This window comes from Macrotis lagotis, chromosome 2 (genome assembly GCF_037893015.1).
Source record: "Macrotis lagotis isolate mMagLag1 chromosome 2, bilby.v1.9.chrom.fasta, whole genome shotgun sequence".
Classification (NCBI taxonomy): domain Eukaryota; kingdom Metazoa; phylum Chordata; class Mammalia; order Peramelemorphia; family Peramelidae; genus Macrotis; species Macrotis lagotis.
In genome coordinates this window covers 236,189,657-236,211,804 of record NC_133659.1, presented here as the reverse complement: position 1 = coordinate 236,211,804, position 22,148 = coordinate 236,189,657, and the positions used below count along the sequence as shown (strand labels likewise).

The following is a 22,148-nucleotide window of genomic DNA, read 5'->3' as shown; positions in this document are numbered from 1 at the left end:
ATTGGAAGACAAATTGTAAAACTCAAAATCTTTAATAAAATAAATAAATAAATACTTTATATTTTGACCCTACTAGTCACTATTAAAGCTAATTTTCACTCAGATTTTTTTCCCCTCTTTATTTCATTTCTGAAGGTGAATGATTGGCAGAAGGACTGGGCAACATTTTATGCCAGTCAACGAATTCAACCTCAGATAGATATGGTGGAGAAGGAGTCTGGGGATAGAGAAGCAAGACAACTTTGGTCTCAGCTGCAGGTAAGAATGATGCACAAAGTCTAACTGCTGCCATTTTAGATAAATGTATTCTTTATTTTTTTTAGGGTTTTTTTTTTTTTTGCAAGGCAAATGGGGTTAAGTGGGCTGCCCAAGGCCACATGGCTAGGTAATTATTAAGTGTCTGAGGTCACATTTGAACCCAGGTACTCCTGACTCCAGGGCCGGTGCTTTATCCACTGTGCCACCTAGCTGCCCCGATAAATGTATTCTTTAACAGGACCTGAGTTCAGACCTCTTTTTAGTTATCTCTTCAACACTGAAAAAGGGATAAATCAAGCCTGCCTTTTGTATCTATATTTCTCTATAGTTAAATCTAGTCTGATACGTCATTGCTAGAATCCCAAACTGAATCTCATGTCATTCCGGTATTTGAGTAATACATAATAATTTTGCTGGTATACTGTAATTTCTTTATAGAATAAAATCAATTTGTAATCCACAACTTCTTTGGAAAAGTTCAGCTTAATATAAAGAAAACCTTCTTTATAACTTAGAGCTGCTCTGAGTTTCCCATCACTGGAAATGTTTAGCAGCTAGGTGATCTCTTGGCATAATGTAGAAAGTATTTATGCTTCAAAGATTGAACTGATTCATCAAATTTCCTTCCATTCCTGAGATTCTATTATTACTTTAATTTGTGAAATTGGAAAAATGGCAATCAACAACATCTTTTTTTCCTCTCTCTTTTTTCAGTTGAAGATACCTGGCATGTTCCAAGGCCTGGAAATTGTACCTGCCTTACTCCATGGAGATCTTTGGGGAGGAAATGTTGCAGAGGATGTGTCTGGGCCAATTATTTTTGATCCAGCTTCCTTTTATGGCCACTCAGAATTTGAGCTTGCCATAGCTGGAATGTTTGGGGGCTTTGGCAGGTCTTTCTATTCTGCTTACCACAGCAAAATCCCTAAAGCCCCAGGGTTTGAGAAGCGACTTCAACTTTATCAGCTTTTTCACTACTTAAATCATTGGAATCATTTTGGATCAGGGTATAGAGGATCTTCCCTGAATGTAATGAGGAATCTCATAAAATGAGTGCTCTCTTTTTTTAATGTTCTGATCTCAGTACACTTTGGTGATTCAAACAAAATATTATTTCTCTAAGGAGGCATGTTACATTGTAGTCAAACATCTAAAGTCTAGGATTTCTCTTGTACATGTCCTCTCCCTCCCCTGAATACCACCATATCCTTAAAATGATTGGATCTTGTTTTTTGTTTTTAACTTTTTCCTGTAATTAGAGTAGCTTAGTATTAAACTTCTAAACCCAGAACCCATAAAGACATTCAGTTACTTATTTACAAGTCATGAAAAATACCCCACAGTTTAGAGAAGAATTTATTTTAAAGTTGAATATTTTGCTAGATGCTAGATTAAGTAACCTAGATTAAGCTATGCTACAGGATAAAGAAACTGTGAAGTAATGGATAGTAGCATTTACCATCATGTTACCATGATAGAAAAGGATAGTAATCAAGCTTATATGAAGGGTGATTAAGAAAGTTTGATAATAAACAGATGCTTGTATTTCTTTCTTGATTACTTAAATACATTCCTTTCAGCTTTTTAGTTCTTTGATGAACTCTTCTTATATTTGTGAAGTAAGTTTTCCTAACCTTGGCCAGATATCTTCTGTTGCAAGAAGAGGTTATTTCTACTTTTAAATTGGTATGATCTCAATCTGGAAATGAAAATCATTAATTAGAAGCTTCCAAACATTCAGGATCACTGAATCTAATAAAAAGAAGTGCAGCAGCCTCTTGTGTTTTCTAATAATAGTGTTGTGGTGTTTTTTTTTTTCTCCAGAAGGATCTTAGAATCTCTTTACTGATTCAAGAATGATTTTTCAAATATAAGAAATCAAGTATTTCCATTTTTATGGCAGAAATGTATATTCATGAACTAAGGAACATAAAAAGTTTGAGAGATAGAACTGTGTTTTTCAGGCTACTCACAGATCTGAAATTATTTCAGAGTATTTTTGAAGGAATATGTTAATTTATATTCTGTTGTTCTAAGATTTGCAGATCAAAAATGTTATAATGGAATTCTGAGTTAGGTCTAGATTTTACATGCAAAGGAGGCTTCCAGATTACCTAAATACATTTCTTTTTTTCCTGTTACTTCCTTTGCTATAATAATATGAAGTGAACTTTTACATATTTTAATATAGTCCTAGCTTTGTGTAATAATTTATTTATTCCAATTTGTCCTTCCATTTTCCTAAGCCTGGTCAGTTATCTTATTTTCATAGTCTTGTAAACTTGCTTTCTATATTTAGCATTTAATGAATGGTGTTGATGTTTTTATCACCCTTTTGCCATGAGAATTTGAATTCTGAATTTGAATTTCAGTTGTTTCAGAGAGTGATATCTGATAATGTATTTGCTTTTGCTATTTGTGGTATGATTTGACTAAGAGCTATAACATTCTTGTATAGCAATAAAAGAGACAAAATTCATTTCTTAAAAGATCCATTTTGATCTTGTTGCTTTCTTGTTCATATTGTTTGTCATTGATTCTTTTCTTTTATTAAAATTTGAATTTATAACTTTTTGTTTTTATATCACTTTAATTTCCAAATACTTCCCTTTTTTCCTGGCCAAAAAAACCATTCCTTGTAAGAAAGAGAAAAGAAAAGTAGAAAAGTTGGTCACAAAAGCCTCAAAAGTACTGCAGACAGGCCAATTTCTTCAGGGTTGTTATGAAACTCAGTCAGATATTTATCACCGACTATGTACTAATGCTGTGCTAAAGGCTGGGGATACAGGATGATGATGTTTTTAACTTTTGTTCTTGACATCATCAGAGGTCATGACATCAGGGAGACATCACGGATGATGCCATGACATATATCTGAATTGGATTTCAGTCAGGGGGTGCTATGCTAAGTCTGCCAGCTTCATTTCTCTCCAGAGCCATCTGGGTCCAGTGGCCAGATATGAATCAGAATGATTGGAGAGGGACCACAATCAGTGTTAAGTGACATGTCCAAAGTCAGTGTCAGACTGATTTGAACTCAGGTCCTCCTGACTCCAAAGTAGTGTACCATCTAACTGCCTGGGGGTACAAAGATGAAAAAGATAATCCTTGTCCTCAAGGAATTTGCAACATAATGTGATAAAATAAACAAAAGGAAACTGTAAAGGGAGGGAGCTAGGGAGAGCAGCTTGGTGTACAATGGATAAACCACTGAAGTTAGGAAGACTTGAATCCGAATCTGACCTCAGACACTTGACTCTTACTAGCTGTGTGATCTTGGGCAAGTCACTTAACCCTGATTGCCTTGCATCTAGGGCCATATCCAGTCATCCTGTCTCATATCTGGCCACTGGACTCAGATGGTTTTGGAATAGTAAATGAGGCTAATGACTTAGCCCAGCAGCCCCTCACTCAAATCCAATTCATTTCTTTGTCATGACATCACCTCCTGATGTCATGGTCTTCGAAGAAGGAAGGATAAGCATTATTAGTAGAAAATGAAGAGATAGTTGACAGGAAGTCATCTTTAATTAAAGACTTTGAGCAAAGACCTCTTTGCTCAAATATGATACTATATGTAAAATTAATTGTGGGCCTTAAAGTAGTACATAAATTCTAGCAGTTATTAATTGATTGATTGGTTCTTGTCCATCATCATCAAAGAAGACTAGAATGCTCTACCACAGGCCAGGCACAAATAGAGTGAACACCTGGGGTATTTACTCTAAACTTACATATGTCACATTTCCTTTGAGCTGCTTCAATTCTGCCTTCTCGTAGAGTGTAGCAGTTTCACTGATGAGGGCACACCATGCTGAGTGAGCCTGTGCCAGTGTCTCCCTTCATGTACAATCTGTTCTAAAGTTCTTAAGAGAGACCTTCAGGGTGCCCCAGTATCATTTCTTCTGATCCCCTTGTGAGCACTTGCCCTGTGTGAGTTGTCCAGTTGCCTCTTGCTTTTGGCAAGCATACATCTGGTAGTCTAACAGGGTGTTGTAGTTGCATTGTAGTGGCACTCAGTAATAAAAGTTGGAACGCTTGACAGTTTAACTCTAGAAAGGACCTCAGTGTCTGGTATCTTCTCCTGCCAGGTGATCTTTAGAATCTTCCTAAGACAATTTAAATGGAAACTTTCTGTTTCCTGACATGGTGCTGGTAGACTGTCCAGGTTTCACAGGCATATAGCAGTGAGGTCAGCATGATGGCTCTGTAGACCTTCAGTTTGATAGTCAGTCTAATACCTCTTCTCTCCAATGCTTTCTTTTGAAGCCTCCCAAAGACTGAGCTAGCTCTGGCAATGCATGGGTCACTCTCATTGTCAATGTGTAGCTCCTTGGATAGGACAATGCCAAGGTAATTGAAGTTGTCCATAGACTGAGGGAAGAGCTTCTTCTAAGAGTTTGTCCTCCAAGATGGTCAGTGATCAATAATCCTTGATGCAAAATCCCAAGCACAGGGACTCACAACTATCAATCAGTAAAGCATAGGTCTTACTGGGTTGTTCTGTTAAAGCATGTGTCCTCCAACAGGGCTGAGAAATCATGTCCTGCACTATGGAATGTGCTATAAATCTTATCAAGTATATCAAGTGTATCAAGCATATCATAATATGTTAGAGTTTTCACCTGATCAGACATTCAACTTGATCAACATTCCCTCCTCAAAATTGATTAAAACAACTCTACAGTTCTGACTATAAGTTCCTTCCTAAGTCAAATATAAAACTGGACAATGCTCTTAGTAGGTGCGACATATACGTTACAAAAAAAAAAATTAAAAGGTGCAGATTGAAAAGTGAAGGTTTGTATTGATTTTGCACTGGGAGAGGGATGGGGGTGGGGAGACACAGAGAGAGACAGAGACAGAGAGAGAAAGAGATTGAACTTCCAGCTTCCCTAAGAGTGAATTGGGGATTGGGACCCTAGTCATAAACTAGGGAAAGGTAATTCCCAGAGCTATCCTCTGTATAGTCATATCTCGAACAAATGGATACACAGAGATCCAAGTCTCAGTCAACCTCAAAAGTTTATGAGAAGTTAAACAAGTTATGTTAATTTATAGCAAAATGAAGGAACACATGTAGGAAAAAGGCACCAGTTGCTCCTAATTAGGGAAAAGGAATAGAAGTAGTTTGGTTTGTAATCCACACTATCCTGGCTAAAGAGCTATATTCTTTGGCTATCAGACTTCACCTTGCCTTCCTTTCTCCTTGACCTGAGATGAGGAAATGCATCCTGGGCTCCTCTTCAAATTGTCATTCCAGTTCCAAAGGAAAGGCCACTTCTCTCTTTTTCTTCTTGGCCATCAGAATAAGCAAAAGCTACCAATGACAAGGTGCTGAAAGGAACTAGCCATTCATAGCTATAATGTTTTTCTATCATTTTAATTGCTTGGAGCTCTGCTTCTAGTTTTGACTATCAAGGGCCCCTTCCTATTGATGTTTTCTTTTCCAGAAATTCCTGACATTGCTCCAAATATCTAAATTTTGTCCTTTTGGGCGCTTCTCTTGGGCAGCTAGGTGGCACAGTGGCCTGGAAGACGCATCTTGCTCAGCTCAAAGCTGAATTTCGGGACCCTGGGCAAATAAATCACTGAACAACATTTGCCTCAGTTTCCTCATCCATAAACGTGCCAGAGAAGGAAAAAGCAAACGCTGGCTTTGGCTCACTTGTCAATGAGGTAGAGCGGACAAGGTTTCCTCATATTCCTACAATATGAGAAAACAACGGCTGATTTATCTCTTACTCCTTTCTCCTCAATACCATCATTTGGAAGCAAAAATATGACCTTTGCTCAATTGGGGACTCTTTAGGCACAAAGCGTGAATGGCGTAGGGGGCGGAGGTGGCCTATGGACGGAGGTAGCGCAGGGGCCGACGCCCACCTGACTAACTCCCACGTGGGCAGACCGGCACTCGCGCCGGGCTCCGCCCACTCGCCTCGGCGCTCTTCTGGCCCCTCGCGCTTTCCGTAGCGGAACTGAGGTCGGCCCCGAATCCGGAAGGGAGTGTTGTGCGGAGTCTGAGAGCCCGGCTCCACGAGTGCGAGTCAGACCGAAGCTGCCGTGCCCGAGCGGCGGTGCCATCTCTCGCCTTCGCGGTGTGTTGGTCCTCGGGGAGGGGCGGGAGGGAGACCGGGCTGGGACCGGCCGGGCCACTGCATGGTGGCCGGAGAGTCTGCTCCGGCGATGCCCTCTCCTTTCCTCTCACCCCGTTAGTGCAGCGCGGGAAGCCGCCCGCTGCACCCCCGGGGCGTGGCGCTGGCCCAGGGAAGGGCGTGGCGGGCCGGGCCCCGAGGCGCGGGCGCCCACTTAGTGTTTGTGTTTTTAATTTCAGCGTGCCCCGTCTCCCCAGATTTCCCTCTCTCCCTCCCGTCCACCGCGGCTCCGATGTCTTTAAAAGAGGCGAACGGGGATGGGGCTGAGCAAGAAGAAGGGGCGAACATGGAATCCGAGACCATTGCCATCACCAATGTGTTGGAGACGTTCAGCGAGAGCCAGGAGACGAAAGGGCTCATCGATAACCTGAAACATGTGTATGCAGATTTGGTAACTCGGGAGGTGACGATTGAAAAGTTTATAGGTAAGTGCCTTTTGGCCACTCAAATGATAACAAGGATAACAAAAAAGCCATCGTTTTTTGTGGTTCCTAAGCGGTTAGTTATGGGATTGCATGTAACATCAGAAAAGTCTCTTTGGGCTACATTTCCTCTGTAAAATGATGACTCCATGATCTCTAGGTGCTCTTTCCCTTCTAAATTTGAAATTCTTGAGTTGAGGACCAAGATGCCTATGAGAACGGTACTTGTTACCCATTGATCTGAGGGGTAAAGAATTAAGGAAACAAGAGAAAAAGAGTCAGATCGCAGTTTGATTTTGACTTGTATCTTCAGTGCTATGTAATAGAGGAAAAGAATAAATGCTGATTTGCTTTCTGTAGAGCTAACAGTTAAATTGGGCCTAATAGAAATGGGATAGTGGAGACGGTAAGCGGTGCATCTAATTATAGGTTATGTTGAATCTCGTTCCACAAGACTTTATTGTCAAAATCTCTGTGAAGCATTTTATATTGTTCTTTTTTTTTTTAAGTTTTTTTGCAAAGCAATGGGGTTAAGTGGCTTGCCCAAGGCCACATAGCTAGGTAATTATTGTCTGAGACCTGATTTGAACCCAGGTACTCCTGACTCCAAGGCTGGTGCTCTATCCACTGTGCCACCAAGCTGCCCCTATATTGTTCTAAATAGAATCATAAATGTTTAAACTCAGAGGAACCTTAGAGATCATTTGGCCAGTTCATTTTATAGATGAGGAAACCAAGGGCTAAAGAACTGAATATCAAGGACACCTTCTTATTGATATTTTCTTTTCCAAAAATCCCTGGGATTGTGCTGTGCCAAATACCCAAATTTTGTCCAGTATTTTATCGTGACTGGTAGAGCACGAATTTGAACCTACACCTAAAAATCTTTTCCCTGAAACTGAGGAACACTTTTCAGCTAAGGGAAAGGGGGGGGGGCATGCTCAGTAAAAAGACTATTATTCTGTGTATTGTTTTATTCAGTTCAATCCAGCAAAGTATTTTTAAGTGTTTATTTACAATACATTTATATACTTACGGATATTACCTTCTCAACACCTTGCTGGGTGCTGGGAATGCAAAAAACAAAAATGAAATTGTTCTTAAAATGAGCTTTTATTTTGTTGGAGAAGCTACAACTCTGACCCAAACAGGCATAAGTATTTCCATAAGGGAGCATACACTGACAATTTTGTAAAGCTCCAGAGAAACTTCATGGAAGAAATGACACTGGTGTGTGTGTATTCTAAGAGTGGGCAGGGAAAGCATTTCAGGCATAGGAGAAATCCTTGAGCAAAAGTTATAAAGCCTGCTGGCAGAAGATGGAATGTTTAATTTGGGGAATTCCCTAAATTTCCCTTTGGCTAGATCATTTGAGTTCCATTAGGAATGTGAACTAAGACTGAAATGATAGGTTGGACACCTTAAAGTTTCTTGTATATTCATTTTTATCTTAGATGTTTTTGAGCTGGTGTCACAATAGTGTCTGACCAACCACTGTGGTAGAGCTATAGAGCAGTGTTCTCAAATTCAATAGAAACAGATTCCAGCTGGTGGCATAGAAGTTAGAAAACTTTTAACTAGTTTATATTTTATTACATTTTTTTATTTATTATGTTAAACCTTTACCAGTTACAGCTTAATTTGGTTCTGCTTTAGCAGAAATACCTCTGGTGTGGAGGATTGATTGTTTTTTTAAATTTATTTTTATTTTTGTAAAATGATGTTTTTTTTATACATTACTAAAACATTCTTGTTTAAGAGTAAATATAATACCCCTCCCCCCAAAATATAGACCCATATGAGTGATAAAGTAAAGAGATAGAAGTTAAAATAATAATAATAATAATAATAATAATAAGTACAGCCAGGTGACACAGTGGACAGAGTGCCGGCCCTGGAGCCAGGAGCACCTGAGCCCAAATTTGGCCCCAGACACCCAACAGTCACCCAGCTGTGTGACCCCCGGGCAAGCCACCCCAACCCCATTGCCCTGCAAAAATAACAACAATAACAATAAAAAGACCTAAAATAAAATAAAATAATAATAATAGGGGTGGCCAGGTGGCACAGCGGACAGAGCACTGGCCCTGGAGTCAGGAGCACCCGGGTCCAAATCCGGCCTCAGACACCCAACAATCACCCAGCTATGTGGCCCCAGGCAAGCCACCCAGCCTCATTTACCCTGCAACCCCCAATAATAATAATAATAATAATGATAATAATAATAATAGTAATAATGAAAAATGTGCTACAGTGTGTATTCCAACACCTCCAGCTCTGTCACAGGTGGATCATATTCTTTAGGATAAGTCCATCACAAAAACTACTTATATATTTTTCCTCCGTTGCCATTGCTGATCACAGGTCCCTCCATTTGTACTTCCCTACTACCATATACTATATTTTCTCTCTCCTTTCACTCTGTACCTCTTCTTAAATGTGCTGTAGAGTAGCTGAGTGGTGCAGCAGACAGATCCCCAGCCCTGGAACCAAGAGACCCCCAGCCCACATACTACCCCTTAGGCCCAGCATCCACCTGGCCCTATGGTCCTGGACAGGCCATCCAATCCCAGCCCCTTGCAAGAAGTAAAGAAGAAAATGTGTTATATGTGACCACTCTCTCCCCACAGTCCATCCTTTCCTCCATCACTCACATCCCCCCCTCCCCTGTCCCCCTTCTCTCCTTCTTACTCTAGATATTTATACCCCATTGAATATATATGCTGTTTCCTCTCCTAGCCACCTCTGTTGAGAGTAAAGATTCCCTCATTCCCCCTTGCCCATTCCATATCATTTCAATAACTCGTAATAAAAAAAATCTTATTATATGAAATATCTTAGCCTATTCCACCTATCCTTTTTCTTTTTCCTATTTTATTTCCCTTTTAGTCATTGACTCCAATTTTCACTTTATTATGTCTTCAGATTCAATTCTCTCCTGTGCTTCATCTATAAAAGCTCCTTCTACCTGCTCTCTATTAAATGAGAAGGTTCATATGAGTATTATCAGTATCACTTTTCTATGCAGGAATACATGTAGTTCATCATTAAGTCCCTCATATTTTTCCCTTCTCCATTCTCTATGCTTCACCTGAGTCCTATATTTGAAGATCAAACTTGTTCAGCTCTGGCCATTCCAACAGGAACATTTGAAATTCCCCTGGGTCATTGAAAGTCTATCTTTTTCCTTGGAAGAGGATGTTCAGTTTTGCTGCATAGTTGATTCTTGGTTGCATTCCAACCTCTTGCCTTCTGGAATATTATATTCGAAGCCCTATCAACTTTTAATGTAGTTGCTGCTAAGTCCTGTGTGATCCTGACTGCAGCTCCACGATATTTGAATTGTGTCCTTCTGGCTGCTTGTAATATTTTCTCTTTGACTTGGGAGTTCTGGAACTTGGCTATAATATTCCTAGGGGCTGGTTTTTTTGGATCTCTTTCTCGGGGGGATTGGTGGATTCTCTCCATTTCTATTTTGCCTTCTGCTTCTAGGATATCAGGGCAATTTTCCTGTAGTAATTCTTTGAAAATGATGTCAAGGCTCTTTTCCTGTTCATGACTTTCAGGTATTCCAATAATTTTTAAATTATCTTTCCTAAATCTGTTTTCCATATCAGTTGTTTTTTCAATGAGATGTTTCACATTTTCTTCTAATTTTTCATTCTTTTGGTTTTGAAGTATTGTGTCTTGATTTCTCGTAAAATCAGCAACCTCCCTCAGTTCCATTCTTTGTCTGAAGGATTTGTTTTCCTCAGAGAGCTTTCTTATTTCTTTTTCCATCCGGCCAATTCTGCTTTTTAAATTATTCTTCCCCTTAATAACTTTTTGAACTGTTTTATCCATTTGACCTATGCTCGTTTTTAGCATGCTTTTTTCTTCAGCATTTTTTTGGATCATCTTAACTAAGCTGCTGACTTCTTTTTCATGTTTTTTCTGCATCTCTCTCACTTTTTTTCCCAATTTTTCATCTGTCTCCCTCAGTTGATTTTCAAAGTCTTTTTTGAGCTCTGTCATAGCCCAATTTCTATTTTTCTTGGAGTCTTTAGATACAGGAGCTTGTGCTTCCTTTTCAGATTGAGTGTTTTGATCCTTATTGGGATCATAGGCAAAGTATTTCTCAATGGTGTTCCTCTTTTTTTTCTCTGTTTACTCATTTTCCCCAGCCTGTGCCTGGTTTTGGGGTACTTCCTGAGCTTTTGAGTATTATTGGGACACCCCCCCCCCAACAAGGATCTCCTTGTGTGAGGCTCTGTCTTCCCTCCCAGTCTGTGAATGACCACAAGCACCCCACTCTGCCACGGGGCTGAGGTGGGGGGGGGGCTGCTGTTCTATGGAGGGGCTTGGACTGTGATCAGAACTTGAATGTGGTCAGAGCCCCAGAGTCCTGTTCCAGGGGCAGAGGACAGAGCTCTTCAGTCTCTCTACACTCCCCTCCCTGAGTTCAATGGGCTCATACCCTGGGGGCTCCTGCTTATGGGCTCTGCCTGCTTCTCTGTTTCTTGGATCTGGGCTGCCACAAGACCACATTGCTAGCTAGCTGTGTGCCCTGAGCGCTGTGCTTCATGTGCTAGCTCTGGCAGAGCTCCCCCTCTGTTCCCCCCAATTTGTGCGGGGTGCTTCCCAGGGCGTAGCTCAGGAAACTCCCCCGCAGCGGCTCCCAGTGCCCTGGGGCTGCCTCACTGGGGCTGCCTCGGGGAGGCTGAAGTTCTTTTGTTCTGGCCGCTCCTCTCTGACCGTGGGGAGCAGAGCCTTTCTGCTCTTTTCCAGGTTACCTTGAGTAGGAGAACTGCCTCACTGGTCCCTCTGTGGGTTCTGTCTCTTGAAAATTTAGAGTCCTTAGCTTATGAGTTTTATGAGAGAATGCCTAAGACAAGATCAGTTCTTGTAGCCATCTTGGCTCCACCCCCCCATAGTTAGTTTAAATGGAATTTCTCTTGCTCTTGGGCTTTGTTGTTCTATATAGAAATACTGATGAAGCTTGCCCCCTTTTCTACCTCTTTTCTAGATAGAACCTAGACATAGGTAGTAGGATGCTACTTTCTTTTCTTCCATTCTTCCTTCCTTCTTTCCTTCTTGAAGAGTTTGTTTTGCTCATGACTAATTCCCCCCTGAATCTTTCTCCTTCTTATTCCCACTTCTTTCAACTCCTAATTCCTTCCTTTTTCTCTACTGAGTTGAATTTATTTATGCAACTTCTTCTGTGTGTGTGTGTGTGTGTGTGTGTGTGTGTGTGTGTGTTGAAGCAGCTAGATGGTACAGTGGATAGAGCACTGATCCTGAACTTGGAGGACCTAAGTTCAAATCCAGACTCAGACACACACCTATTCACACACACACACACACCTTGGGCAAGTCACTTAACCCCATTGCTTTGCCAAAAAAAAACAAGTGAAATATATATGTGTGTGTTTTACTCACAGTTGACCAGTTCAGATAAAAGTAAGGTTCTAGTGATTAATGTTCTCAGCCCTACCCCATTTGTAGAGATTCTACCTGTAAAACTCATTTAAGTAAGATAAATGAGATCATCTTTTATTTCCTGGTGTATCTGTTTTCCTTCCTTTCCTTTTTTGTTTTAAGATATCAAAATAACAAAATCACTGCTAGGCCTTTTGTCTTATTTGGCTTCCTCTCTGATCCCTCCTTATGTTAAGATGCTTAAAGGGTACATATATCCATTAAAATATAAACTCTTCAGTTATATAAAGTCCTTTGTATTGTATTTATCTTCTTATGTTTCCTTAAATCCTACATTTGTACTTAAAAGTTTCTATGCAGTATTAGTCTTTTTTAATGTTATTTTATTTTTTCCATTTACATGCTAAGATAGTTTTAATTATTCATCTTTTTGTAAGATTTTTGAGTTCCATATTTTTCTCTCTCTTCCCTCCCCTTGATGGGTTATCTCCAAAGTAATGTGATATGGGTTATACATGTACAGTTACATTTACCATATTTCCATATTACTCATTGTGAAAGAAGAATCAAAACTAAAGGGAAAAAAATGTGAGAAAAAATAAAACATTTTAAAAAATGAAACTAGTATGCCAATTTGGTCTGCATTCAGACTTCACAATTTTTTCGCTGGATGTGGATGGCATTTTCTATCACAAGTCTTTTGGAATTATCCTTGATCACCGAACTATGGAGAGGAGCTAAGTCCATCATAGTTGATCATCACATAGTGTTGCTGTTAATGAATACAGTGTTCTCCTGGTTCTGCTCGTTTCACTCAGCATCAGTTCTTGCAAGTCTTTCCAGGCTTTTTTGAAGTAGGCCTGAACAATAGTATTCCATCACATTCATATACCACAATTTGTTCAGCCATTCACCAACTGTGGGGTATCCCATCAATTTCTAATTCTTTGTGTGGCCCTGTTTTGAATTTGGGTCTGAGTCTGTAATCTTGACCTGCTTCTATTCTGTATGTGTACACATGCGTACACACACACACACACACACACACACACACACACACACCCCTTGCCTGTTATGTTTGATTTGTGATTTTAGGTTGAAAAGATGACCTGTTATGTTTTCTTTCTTATATTTCCAGGTTATTACTCAGTCTAGAACTATTCTCAGATCTTTATTAGAATAGAAGTGAATGGAGTTGGGTTTTTCCTTCTCCTTCATCTCTGCTTTTCACAGTTCCTTGACTATAGTTCTAATTTTAAGAAATGTTTGAAATAATTGGTTCCATTAAAGGTCTGGTTTTTTTCACCTTGTAGAATTATTAGGGTTCTTTGAAGTGTTATTTTTTTTGTCATCTCTTAAAGCTCAATATTCTAAGACTTTCATATAGACCATAAATTTATTCAGTGTTTTCCCAGTTGTCTAAGGCATTTTAAGGTAAATCCTCCCCTAGATTCTAATTTTTTTTCTCTCCTCCATCTTTAAGGGGGGAACTTCAGGATCAAGAAGTTTGTTTCCTTCTCTGGTTTTATCGTTTCTCTTAACTACACTTCTTCCTAGTTCTACTTGTTTCCTTGTTGAGTTTGATATATTTCTGTTTCATACACGTGTACATGACTATTTAACCTTCTTTTTCTCATTTCAGATAACAGCAAGATTAATCTGATGACTACCCTTCCTTTTTCCATATTTATACTCTTGTCACATACCTGAACTATGAGATAGCAGGTTCCATCCCCTTCTTTTTCTTTTCTAAATGAGTTTTCTTCCTTTACCTGTCCTTTTCTTTTTCTTCTTCAAACCCTCAAAACAAACTTAATTCATTTTTAGATCCTCATGTTTTTCCATTTTTAACTCCCTCAGTATTCATTTTATACATTAAAGTTCTTAAGTGAATGATACTTATTATATTTGTATTTCAAAGTTCCAGCTCTTGTCTTTCTATCAAGAATGCTTGAGAGTTCTCTATTTCATTAAATTTCACTTTGTTTTCTTGTAGGATTATATGAAGCTTTGCAGAGCAAGTTATTTTAAATTGTATTCCAAAAACTGTTTTAAGTTGTAGTCTAATTTCTTTGCCTTTTGGAATATTGTATTCTAAGATTTCCTGTTTTTTCTCTCTCCTTCCTTCCTTCCTTCCTTCCTTCCTTCCTTCCTTCATCATCGTCTCCTTTGTTGCCTTCGTCTTGTTCTTGTTCTTCCTTTCTTCTTCCTTTCTTCCTTCTTCCTTCCTTCTTTCTTTCTTCTTTCTTCCTTCCTTCCTTTTTCTTTCTTTCTTCCTTCTTCCTTCCTTCTTTCTTCCTTCCTTCTTCTTTTTTTGGTTTTTGCAAGGCAGTGGGGTTAAGTGACTTGCCCAAGGTCACACAGCTAGGTAATTATTAAATGTCTGAAGTCGGATTTGAACTCAAGTCCTTCTGACTCCAGGGCCAGTGCTCTATTCACTGTGCCACCTAGCTGCCCTGATTTCCTGTTTTTTAGTAGAAAGTATTGTCTTCTTACTGGTTCCTTGGAAGTATCCTACTGGATACTTTTTTCCTCTGAACATGGCTCACACATTCCTGAACTTTTTTGCGGGGGATTTCTTTCAGGAGATGATTAGTGTGGGGTCTTTCTTCTTTTTGTCCTTTTGTTTCTGGTAGTTCTGGGCACTTTTCATTTATGATTTCATGGTTTTCAGGAAGCTAGTGACTTTATTTTATTTTATTTTTTTCTGATTTGTCTAGGCTGGAAGTTTGTAGCCACTCATGGACCCAATCTCATTGCCCTTCAGGATAGAAATTTTGTCCTGTTTCATGTCCATCCTGGACTAGTTTTCCCCTTTTCCCCTGATCCTGGGGGCTTATTATGTTAAGTGCTGGATTTAAAATTGATGACTGATTGCTTTTTGGCCTACTATTTCTCAACATTCCCAACCTCAAGTGATTTACCAATCTCAGTTTCCTTAATTGCAGGACTACATGTATGCCCAGTGAGTACAGTGATTCTTAAATTATCTATCCTTGATTTGTATTCTAGGTCAGTTGTTTTTGATATTAGATTGCTTACATTTTCTTACATTGTTTCAGTCTTTTGGTTTTGTTGTGATATTTTCAGCTTTCTTATGGAACCATTGATTTGGTTGGCTTATTCTGCTTTTCAGGAAGTTCATTATTTAATTTATTTTTTAAAATCTTGTTTCATTTCTTCTAGGAATTCATGTAGTCTTTGCTTGTATTTGTTATGGAATTAGATTTGCAAAAATATTTTATACTAGTTGGATGTTTTCCTAGAGTTACTTATTTCTCTATCTATAGTTTTTGAATTGGTTCAGATCTAGGACCTATCTCCCTTTTAGATAGGGTAGCTAGCACTGCTTGATTTTGATCTTTGTGAACTGGGTTTCTACATTAATCTCCATAGCTGGTTTTATGCCATGTTTGAAGTTCAGAGCAATGGGTTTCAGGACTCTCAATGGCATCTTAAGACAGAGTGCTAGAGCCCTAGGATAGCCTGATATTGCCAGGAACTTCCTCTTCTTTTCTCCTTCACAGGTCCCATCTGCCAGGTGTCTTCTTCCTTATCTCTGCCTTGACCCAATTTCACATCAAGAAGTGACATTGATTTTAGCAAGGCAAACCTCTGTGGCTAAACATCTTGAGAAGGCCATCTAAACTAGGTGGTATTCACATTTTTGTATGGAAATCCAGTAATTTTCATATTGTCTTAGTATTCTGTCTTTTAACTTATGATTTTTTTTGTTGAGATCTCAAATCAACTTATCATTTAAAAAATTTCATTTTGTTGTCCTGTCATCTCTACATTATTTTTGCTCCATATTTTTTGTTTCTGTTAAATTTCATGTTTTATTGAATACTTTATGTTGTAGAGTATGATGTTCATTTTAATTTTTTGAATACTTTTATGTACATTTAAAGAAATAGATTTCAGATTTTTATTTCATTTATTGACCCTATGTTACAACTGGGAAAGTTCTTGTAGTTCTGGGACTTCTATTTTTGTATTGTTATTTCTTTCTTAAGGTTTTTCCTTGCTTTTACTTCATATTCATTTTTGAGGGGCTTTAAAAATGCAATTTCTTTAGTCTCCCTATTGGATCTTTTTTTTCTTTTGGATGAGGAATTCTTTCCTATTCTATCTAATTTTTATTGATGTTGTATTACTTTATTTGGCATGGTTGTCACTGTTTTTAGTGATGAAAGCATTCTGGATTTATTCATGACACAAACTTTTTTCTGGAACAGTTTCCATCCAGTTTTCAGATTTTTATGATTCTTTGAAGGATATAACTTTGAAGATGAGAGAGTGGATAGAGTAGTAGTTCTATAGTTAGAAGACCTGGGTTCAAATCCCACTTTTGCCATTTATAGTCTTTGTGACCTTGGACCAAATCATTTGTTTTTTTCCCTAGGCCTCAGTTTCTTATTATAATATGCAGCCTTCCATACCCACTTCAGTGAAAATGCATTTGGATTAAGGGTCTTGATGACCTGACAAAGGATAATATTGACTATTTTAGTCCTGAGAGGACAAAAAAAACTCTGACCTTACATATTTTACTTTTGATTGTCATTTTTATTTATTTAAATTGTGGCTTAATTTTTCTTTTAGTTTAGTTAATTAAAAGTTATTAAGTGTATCAACATAGTTCAGTTCAACAAACTTTAAAAGTGCTTGTAATGTATAAGTCTTGGAACATAAATCCTTAAAACCTTTAAATTAATTTTATAAGGTAAGATGAGCCTGTTTTTAACAAACATGTGACTGGTTAGGAAACATTTTTAGTTGTCCATTTCAGCATTAAGAAAATAATTAAATACTGAACTTTTTTGCAAATTAATTTGGATTTTCATTTAATAGTTTAACCTAATTCAAACTTATAATTTTTTTTGTTTCCCCCTCACTTGAGTTGCCTTTATTTTTCAGTGATAATGGACAAGTACCAGGAACAACCTCATCTGTTGGATCCACATCTAGGTAGGAATTTCTATATTTGTTGGTTTTTATATATGCCTAGTCATGATCCTATAGAAAGAGCCCTGTTTTTATATGTGCTGGCATTTGTTTGGTTTTATTTTTAGTAGAATTTGAGAACAAATAAAAAAATTGAAAGCAAGTTGATGAAAAATGGTTGTTTTAATTGTCTAGATAGTTTTATAACAGTGTCTGTAATTGGATTTGTAATTAAAGGCATTATGGCTAGAGTGGAATTAATGAAACTTTGGTTCAAATTTATTGCCTATGATGATAGAATTTTAATTTCTTTATCTATAAAATAGGGAAAGCATATCTGTAATACCCATCTTATAGGATTGTGGGGGGTTCCAATGAGATGATGTAGTTAAAGAACTTTAAAATTGTCTGGTCTTGTTGTAAATACTTCTATAGAATATGTTTTCTATAGACATTTTGTATATCTGTAGTAATTTAATTCTTATTTATTACTTCTCATGATTAGTTTTACACTAATTTTGCTTTTATGAGCCACCACTGTAACTATAACTGTAGGTAAAGAAGATATACACATAAACTCATGCACGTACAGGCTCACATGACTATAAATTGAGTTTTAGTTCATAACTCTTGCTTGGATGTTTTGACTTTTTTTTCCTCTCCTAGAATGGATGCTGAATTTATTGTTGGATATTGTGAGGGATAGTGATTCTCCTCCTGCTCTTGTACATCTGGCTTTCAAATTTCTTTATATTATTACAAAGGTAATAACTGCCTTAATAGTATACATAATTATGGTTTAAAATTTTTTATCTTTGAGCATATTATTTTATTTAAGAAAATAATTATGAAAGAAATTAGAATTTTCGTTAGCTTTTTCTCTTCTTTATTTGGGTTTGGTCTCATGGTACATCCAGAATGACCTAATTGACTTTCATAATAACCAAGATATTTAAAATCTCTTTGGTATTCAAAATGACGTATACATAAATGCATAAACAGTTTTCCTAATGGGAATTTGAAGACAGGCAGGTTAAGATAGTTCAAAAGAACTAAGTATTTTCTAAGCAATTAGAACACTGATGGAAAAATATAAACAAAATAAAACAGCTACGAATAATGGATTACAATTCTACATTACTATGGGCAAATATAATGAATTTGTATAATAGATAATTGGGGAAATGATGATTAGCTATCCATAATGGTATTCTTTTAAATAGGAAATTCCCTTAGTTAATTTATAGTCTAGTTGAGGGGATATTTCACTGGTCAAGTAACCATAATAATAAAAAGTATGTGATAAATATGTAAGACAGATTCTAGCAAAGTGAGTCAGGGAAACCTGTTAGGAGACTGTTAAAGTATCTGAGACTATGCTGAGTTGATAATAGTAGTATTTTTGATTATAACATTGTTTGTTAGTAGAGCTGAAGAATGTTTTATTTTTTTACTGAGCATTAATTGATATCCAAAATCTGATGAACAATTCATAGTATTGTGAGGTAGCATGTTGATCATTTAGTTGATTCCTTGTAAATGTTTTAGTTTTCCTGGTCATTTTTTCTTCCAAAATGGTTTATTAAAAAAAAAAATTGATTAACATCTCCAGAGATGATAGAGACGATCCTAAATGTTCCTAGTATTGAACTGAAAGAAGTCAGATGCACTTCAGTAGGGAGATAAGATTCTGTCCAGGTTAGATGTTAATTCATCCATTAAGGCCTTTCTTGAACTTTATTTGAAACAACTATCCTGAGGGTATGCTGATATCTTAATAAGTAATTATGTATCATTGTTAGACCTCTAAGAATAATAAACTCAAAATAAACATTTTATAATTCAAAAATCTAGAACCAAAATTTGTTTTGGAATTTATCTGTGTGCTTCTTGATGCTTATTTTCTGAATTGTACAGTTTTAGGGGGAAAAAAAGCATATTATATTCTATATAGTAACTTGGTTGAATTGTATTGTACTGTACTGTAGTATGTTGTAACATGGTAAGACATCCTGTCTTCTGCCTGCCAGGGGCTTACAAATTGATTTATTCTATATCTTGAGAAAAGTTATGTCTTGTTTATTTTCCACTTGTCATCTTTTAAATAGCTGTACCTTTTTCTTTTTAGGTGCGAGGATATAAAATCTTCCTTGGTTTTTTCCCTCATGAAGTAACTGATGTGCAGTCTGTTCTAGATATGTTCACAAATCAGAATCCTAAAGACCATGAAGTGAGTGTGCTTGTAACTGTCAAAACAATGTAAAATGGTCAACAGTCTAGCAAGTGGTTGACCATGGAAATCCATGTTGAAAGATCCAAAATGCACCACCTGCTAAAATAAATTCTACTGTTTCTCCTCTCCCACTTGACAGTGACTTATTCTGATCTCTGAACTTTAGATGTCTTAATTTTTAAATTAAAATTTATTTTTTCATGCTTGTAGTCAGGATTTTGTTAGATTAACAATAGCTAGGGACAGTTAAGTGGCACAGTGGATAGAGCTTTTAGACTCTTTAAAATGTTCCTTGAATTCTTTGCTATTCCTATTTTGACAGTTTGTAAGTTGTTATTTTCAATATGTTTCTACATTGGGTACTTCTTATATTTTGGAGTTCTTGAAGGAAATAGCCTTCTTTATGATTCTAAAAGCTACTTTTTTATATTCTAGTCTGAGTTCAAATCTGACTTTATACACACTTACTAGCTGTGTAATCTGAGCAAGTCATTTAATCCTGTTTGCCTCAGTTTTCTCAAGTTGTTGTTTGTTCTTCATTCTCGAAGAAGACCATAACATCAACACGTGATTTGGATTTGAGTGAGGGGTGCTATGTAGAGAGTCATCTGGATCCAATGTCCAGTTGTGAATCAAGACAACTGGAGATGGCTCTGGATGCAAGGCAGTCTGGGTTAAGTGACTTGCCCAAGGTCACACGCTAATAAGTGACAAGTGTCTGAGACTGGTTTCAAATTTCTGTCCTCCTGACTCCAGAGCCAGTGCTTCATCCATTGCATCACCTAGTGGCCCTTTTTCCTTGAGTAAAATGAGTAGGAGAAGGAAATGGCAAACCACTCCAATATCTTTGCCAAGAACATGGAGTTACGAATAATAGGACATGACCAAAACAGCTGAATAACAACAGACAACACTGTAATTCTAGTGGATTATCAGTTTAGCAAAATCAAAAACAAATTTCCAGGATCAGAGTTAGAGGTCAACTAGTCTTTATTCCTTTAATTTACAAATGAAGAAATTGAGACTTATTATAGGCATGTGACTTGCCTAAGGTCACACAACTAGTTAGTGGCAGACTATAAAGGTCTCTTCCCAGTCTAGGGACTTATTCTTACTATAAAGATTTCTACGATTTTCAAAATAAATGTGTTTCTTTGTAGTTGAGAGTGTGAAATTAATATCCCTGTTGCTTCTGTCCATTAATTGGACAGGATTATCAATTTTAGGATGACCTTGCCCCTTTTTGATTGATAATGGCTGAAAATGGTTAGGAGTCAACATTAAGAGGTTTGTTAGGGAACTAGAAGACTGAAAAGAGGATTAATAAGAGTTGCAGAGATAATATAGAAAGCTAGAATGAAGATGAAGTCAGCTACATGTGTCTAGAGTGCTGGATTCTTGGAGTCAGTAAAATCTAAATTAAAATCTTAGCCTCAGACATGTTCTGGCTAAGTCACTTAACTTTTGTCTATCTCAGTTTCCTCATCTGTAAAATGGAGATAATAATAGCAATTACCTCCCAAGGTTGTTGTGAGGATAAAATGAGATTTTTATAACATTGTAAATCTTACAGTTCTATATAAATGCTAAAAATTGTTATTATTGCTGTAATTACAGTGATTATTGAGTATTCTAGTGGTAGGAGATACTTGTGGAAATTGTACTGCTTCAACTAACAGAAAAACTATTCCTATATATTAACCAGTAAATATCATTAAAAAGGTAGGTTTATCTTATCTTATCTAAGGTATTTCCATTAGACAGGCAATGAATAAAGAAAGAATACTTTATTGATACAATCTCTCAAAAAACCTGTTGTTCTACCTAATACATTTCTTCCTTGGTCCCTATAAGTTACTTTTTTATAACAAAATAGCTTGATTATATGTTTTCTTTTTATATTGAAATGCAGTTCTTAATGTTTACACTTTGTAGTACTCCAGCTGTCTGAAAAAGTGCCTTTAAACCTGCCAAATCAAAGCACATATAGGAGTCATGAACACATAAAAACATACATGCATGCACACACAAACACATGATCTTGGACCAGGGATCTTGACAAAGACATGGTTGACTGTGTGTTATTAGAAGCTGCTATTTCAAGCTGAGTTCAAAGGTTTTTTTTTTTTTTAATAATTCTTTAATTTATAAGAAACATAGGATGTTGATTACTTCAGCATTAGGTTCTTCAAACAGCAATTAAAGCCAAATAATTTATTAGAAATTCATGATATCATAGATTCCTAGTATCATAGATTTAGTTTTGGTAGGAACCTTAGAAAGTTATCAGTCCAGCCTCATTTTATAGATGAGGAAACTGAGGTTCATAGAAATTAAGTGACTTGCCCAGGGCCACACAGTATCTGAGGCAGAATATCAAGCTGGGTCATATTGACTCAAAGTTCAATGCTTTGCTCATTAATATATTTGCAGCAGTTTTCATCAGTAGTTGATTAGGGACTGGTGATTAAAATGAAGACTAGAGGGGTCTGTATATGTACCCTGTACAAGAATTGGATAGGGGTTTGGGGCAGCTAGGTGGAGCAGTGGATAGAGAATTGACCCTGGAGTCAGGAAGACCTGAGTTCAAATCCAAGCTCAGACACTTAATATTTATTTAGCCGTGTGTTCTCGGGCAAGTCACTTAACCCCATTGCCTTGCAAAAACCAAAAAAAAAAAATTGGATAGGGATAATTTTTAAATGGATGGATGCA

At 37.2% G+C, this 22,148-nt stretch overlaps 2 protein-coding genes across 3 annotated transcripts in view; both read left to right on the top strand.

Annotated features, from left to right (window-relative positions):
- Positions 1 to 2,749, top strand: part of LOC141514403 (ketosamine-3-kinase-like) — a 37,820-nt gene extending 35,071 nt beyond the window's left edge. For both annotated transcript variants that reach the window (XM_074225204.1, XM_074225203.1), the window contains exons 5-6: positions 136 to 258; positions 973 to 2,749. In XM_074225204.1, coding sequence (XP_074081305.1) covers positions 136 to 258; positions 973 to 1,311 — 462 coding nt within the window. In that variant the 3' untranslated portion in view covers positions 1,312 to 2,749. The remainder of the gene's footprint in view (positions 1 to 135; positions 259 to 972) is intronic.
- A 3,487-nt stretch (positions 2,750 to 6,236) lies between these two features.
- The window catches only part of TBCD (tubulin folding cofactor D), a 401,955-nt gene continuing 386,043 nt past the window's right edge, over positions 6,237 to 22,148 (top strand). The window contains exons 1-5 of the mRNA XM_074225195.1: positions 6,237 to 6,356; positions 6,593 to 6,838; positions 17,174 to 17,224; positions 17,867 to 17,964; positions 19,329 to 19,430. Of these exons, the coding sequence (XP_074081296.1) occupies positions 6,646 to 6,838; positions 17,174 to 17,224; positions 17,867 to 17,964; positions 19,329 to 19,430 (444 nt within the window). The 5' untranslated portion in view covers positions 6,237 to 6,356; positions 6,593 to 6,645. The remainder of the gene's footprint in view (positions 6,357 to 6,592; positions 6,839 to 17,173; positions 17,225 to 17,866; positions 17,965 to 19,328; positions 19,431 to 22,148) is intronic.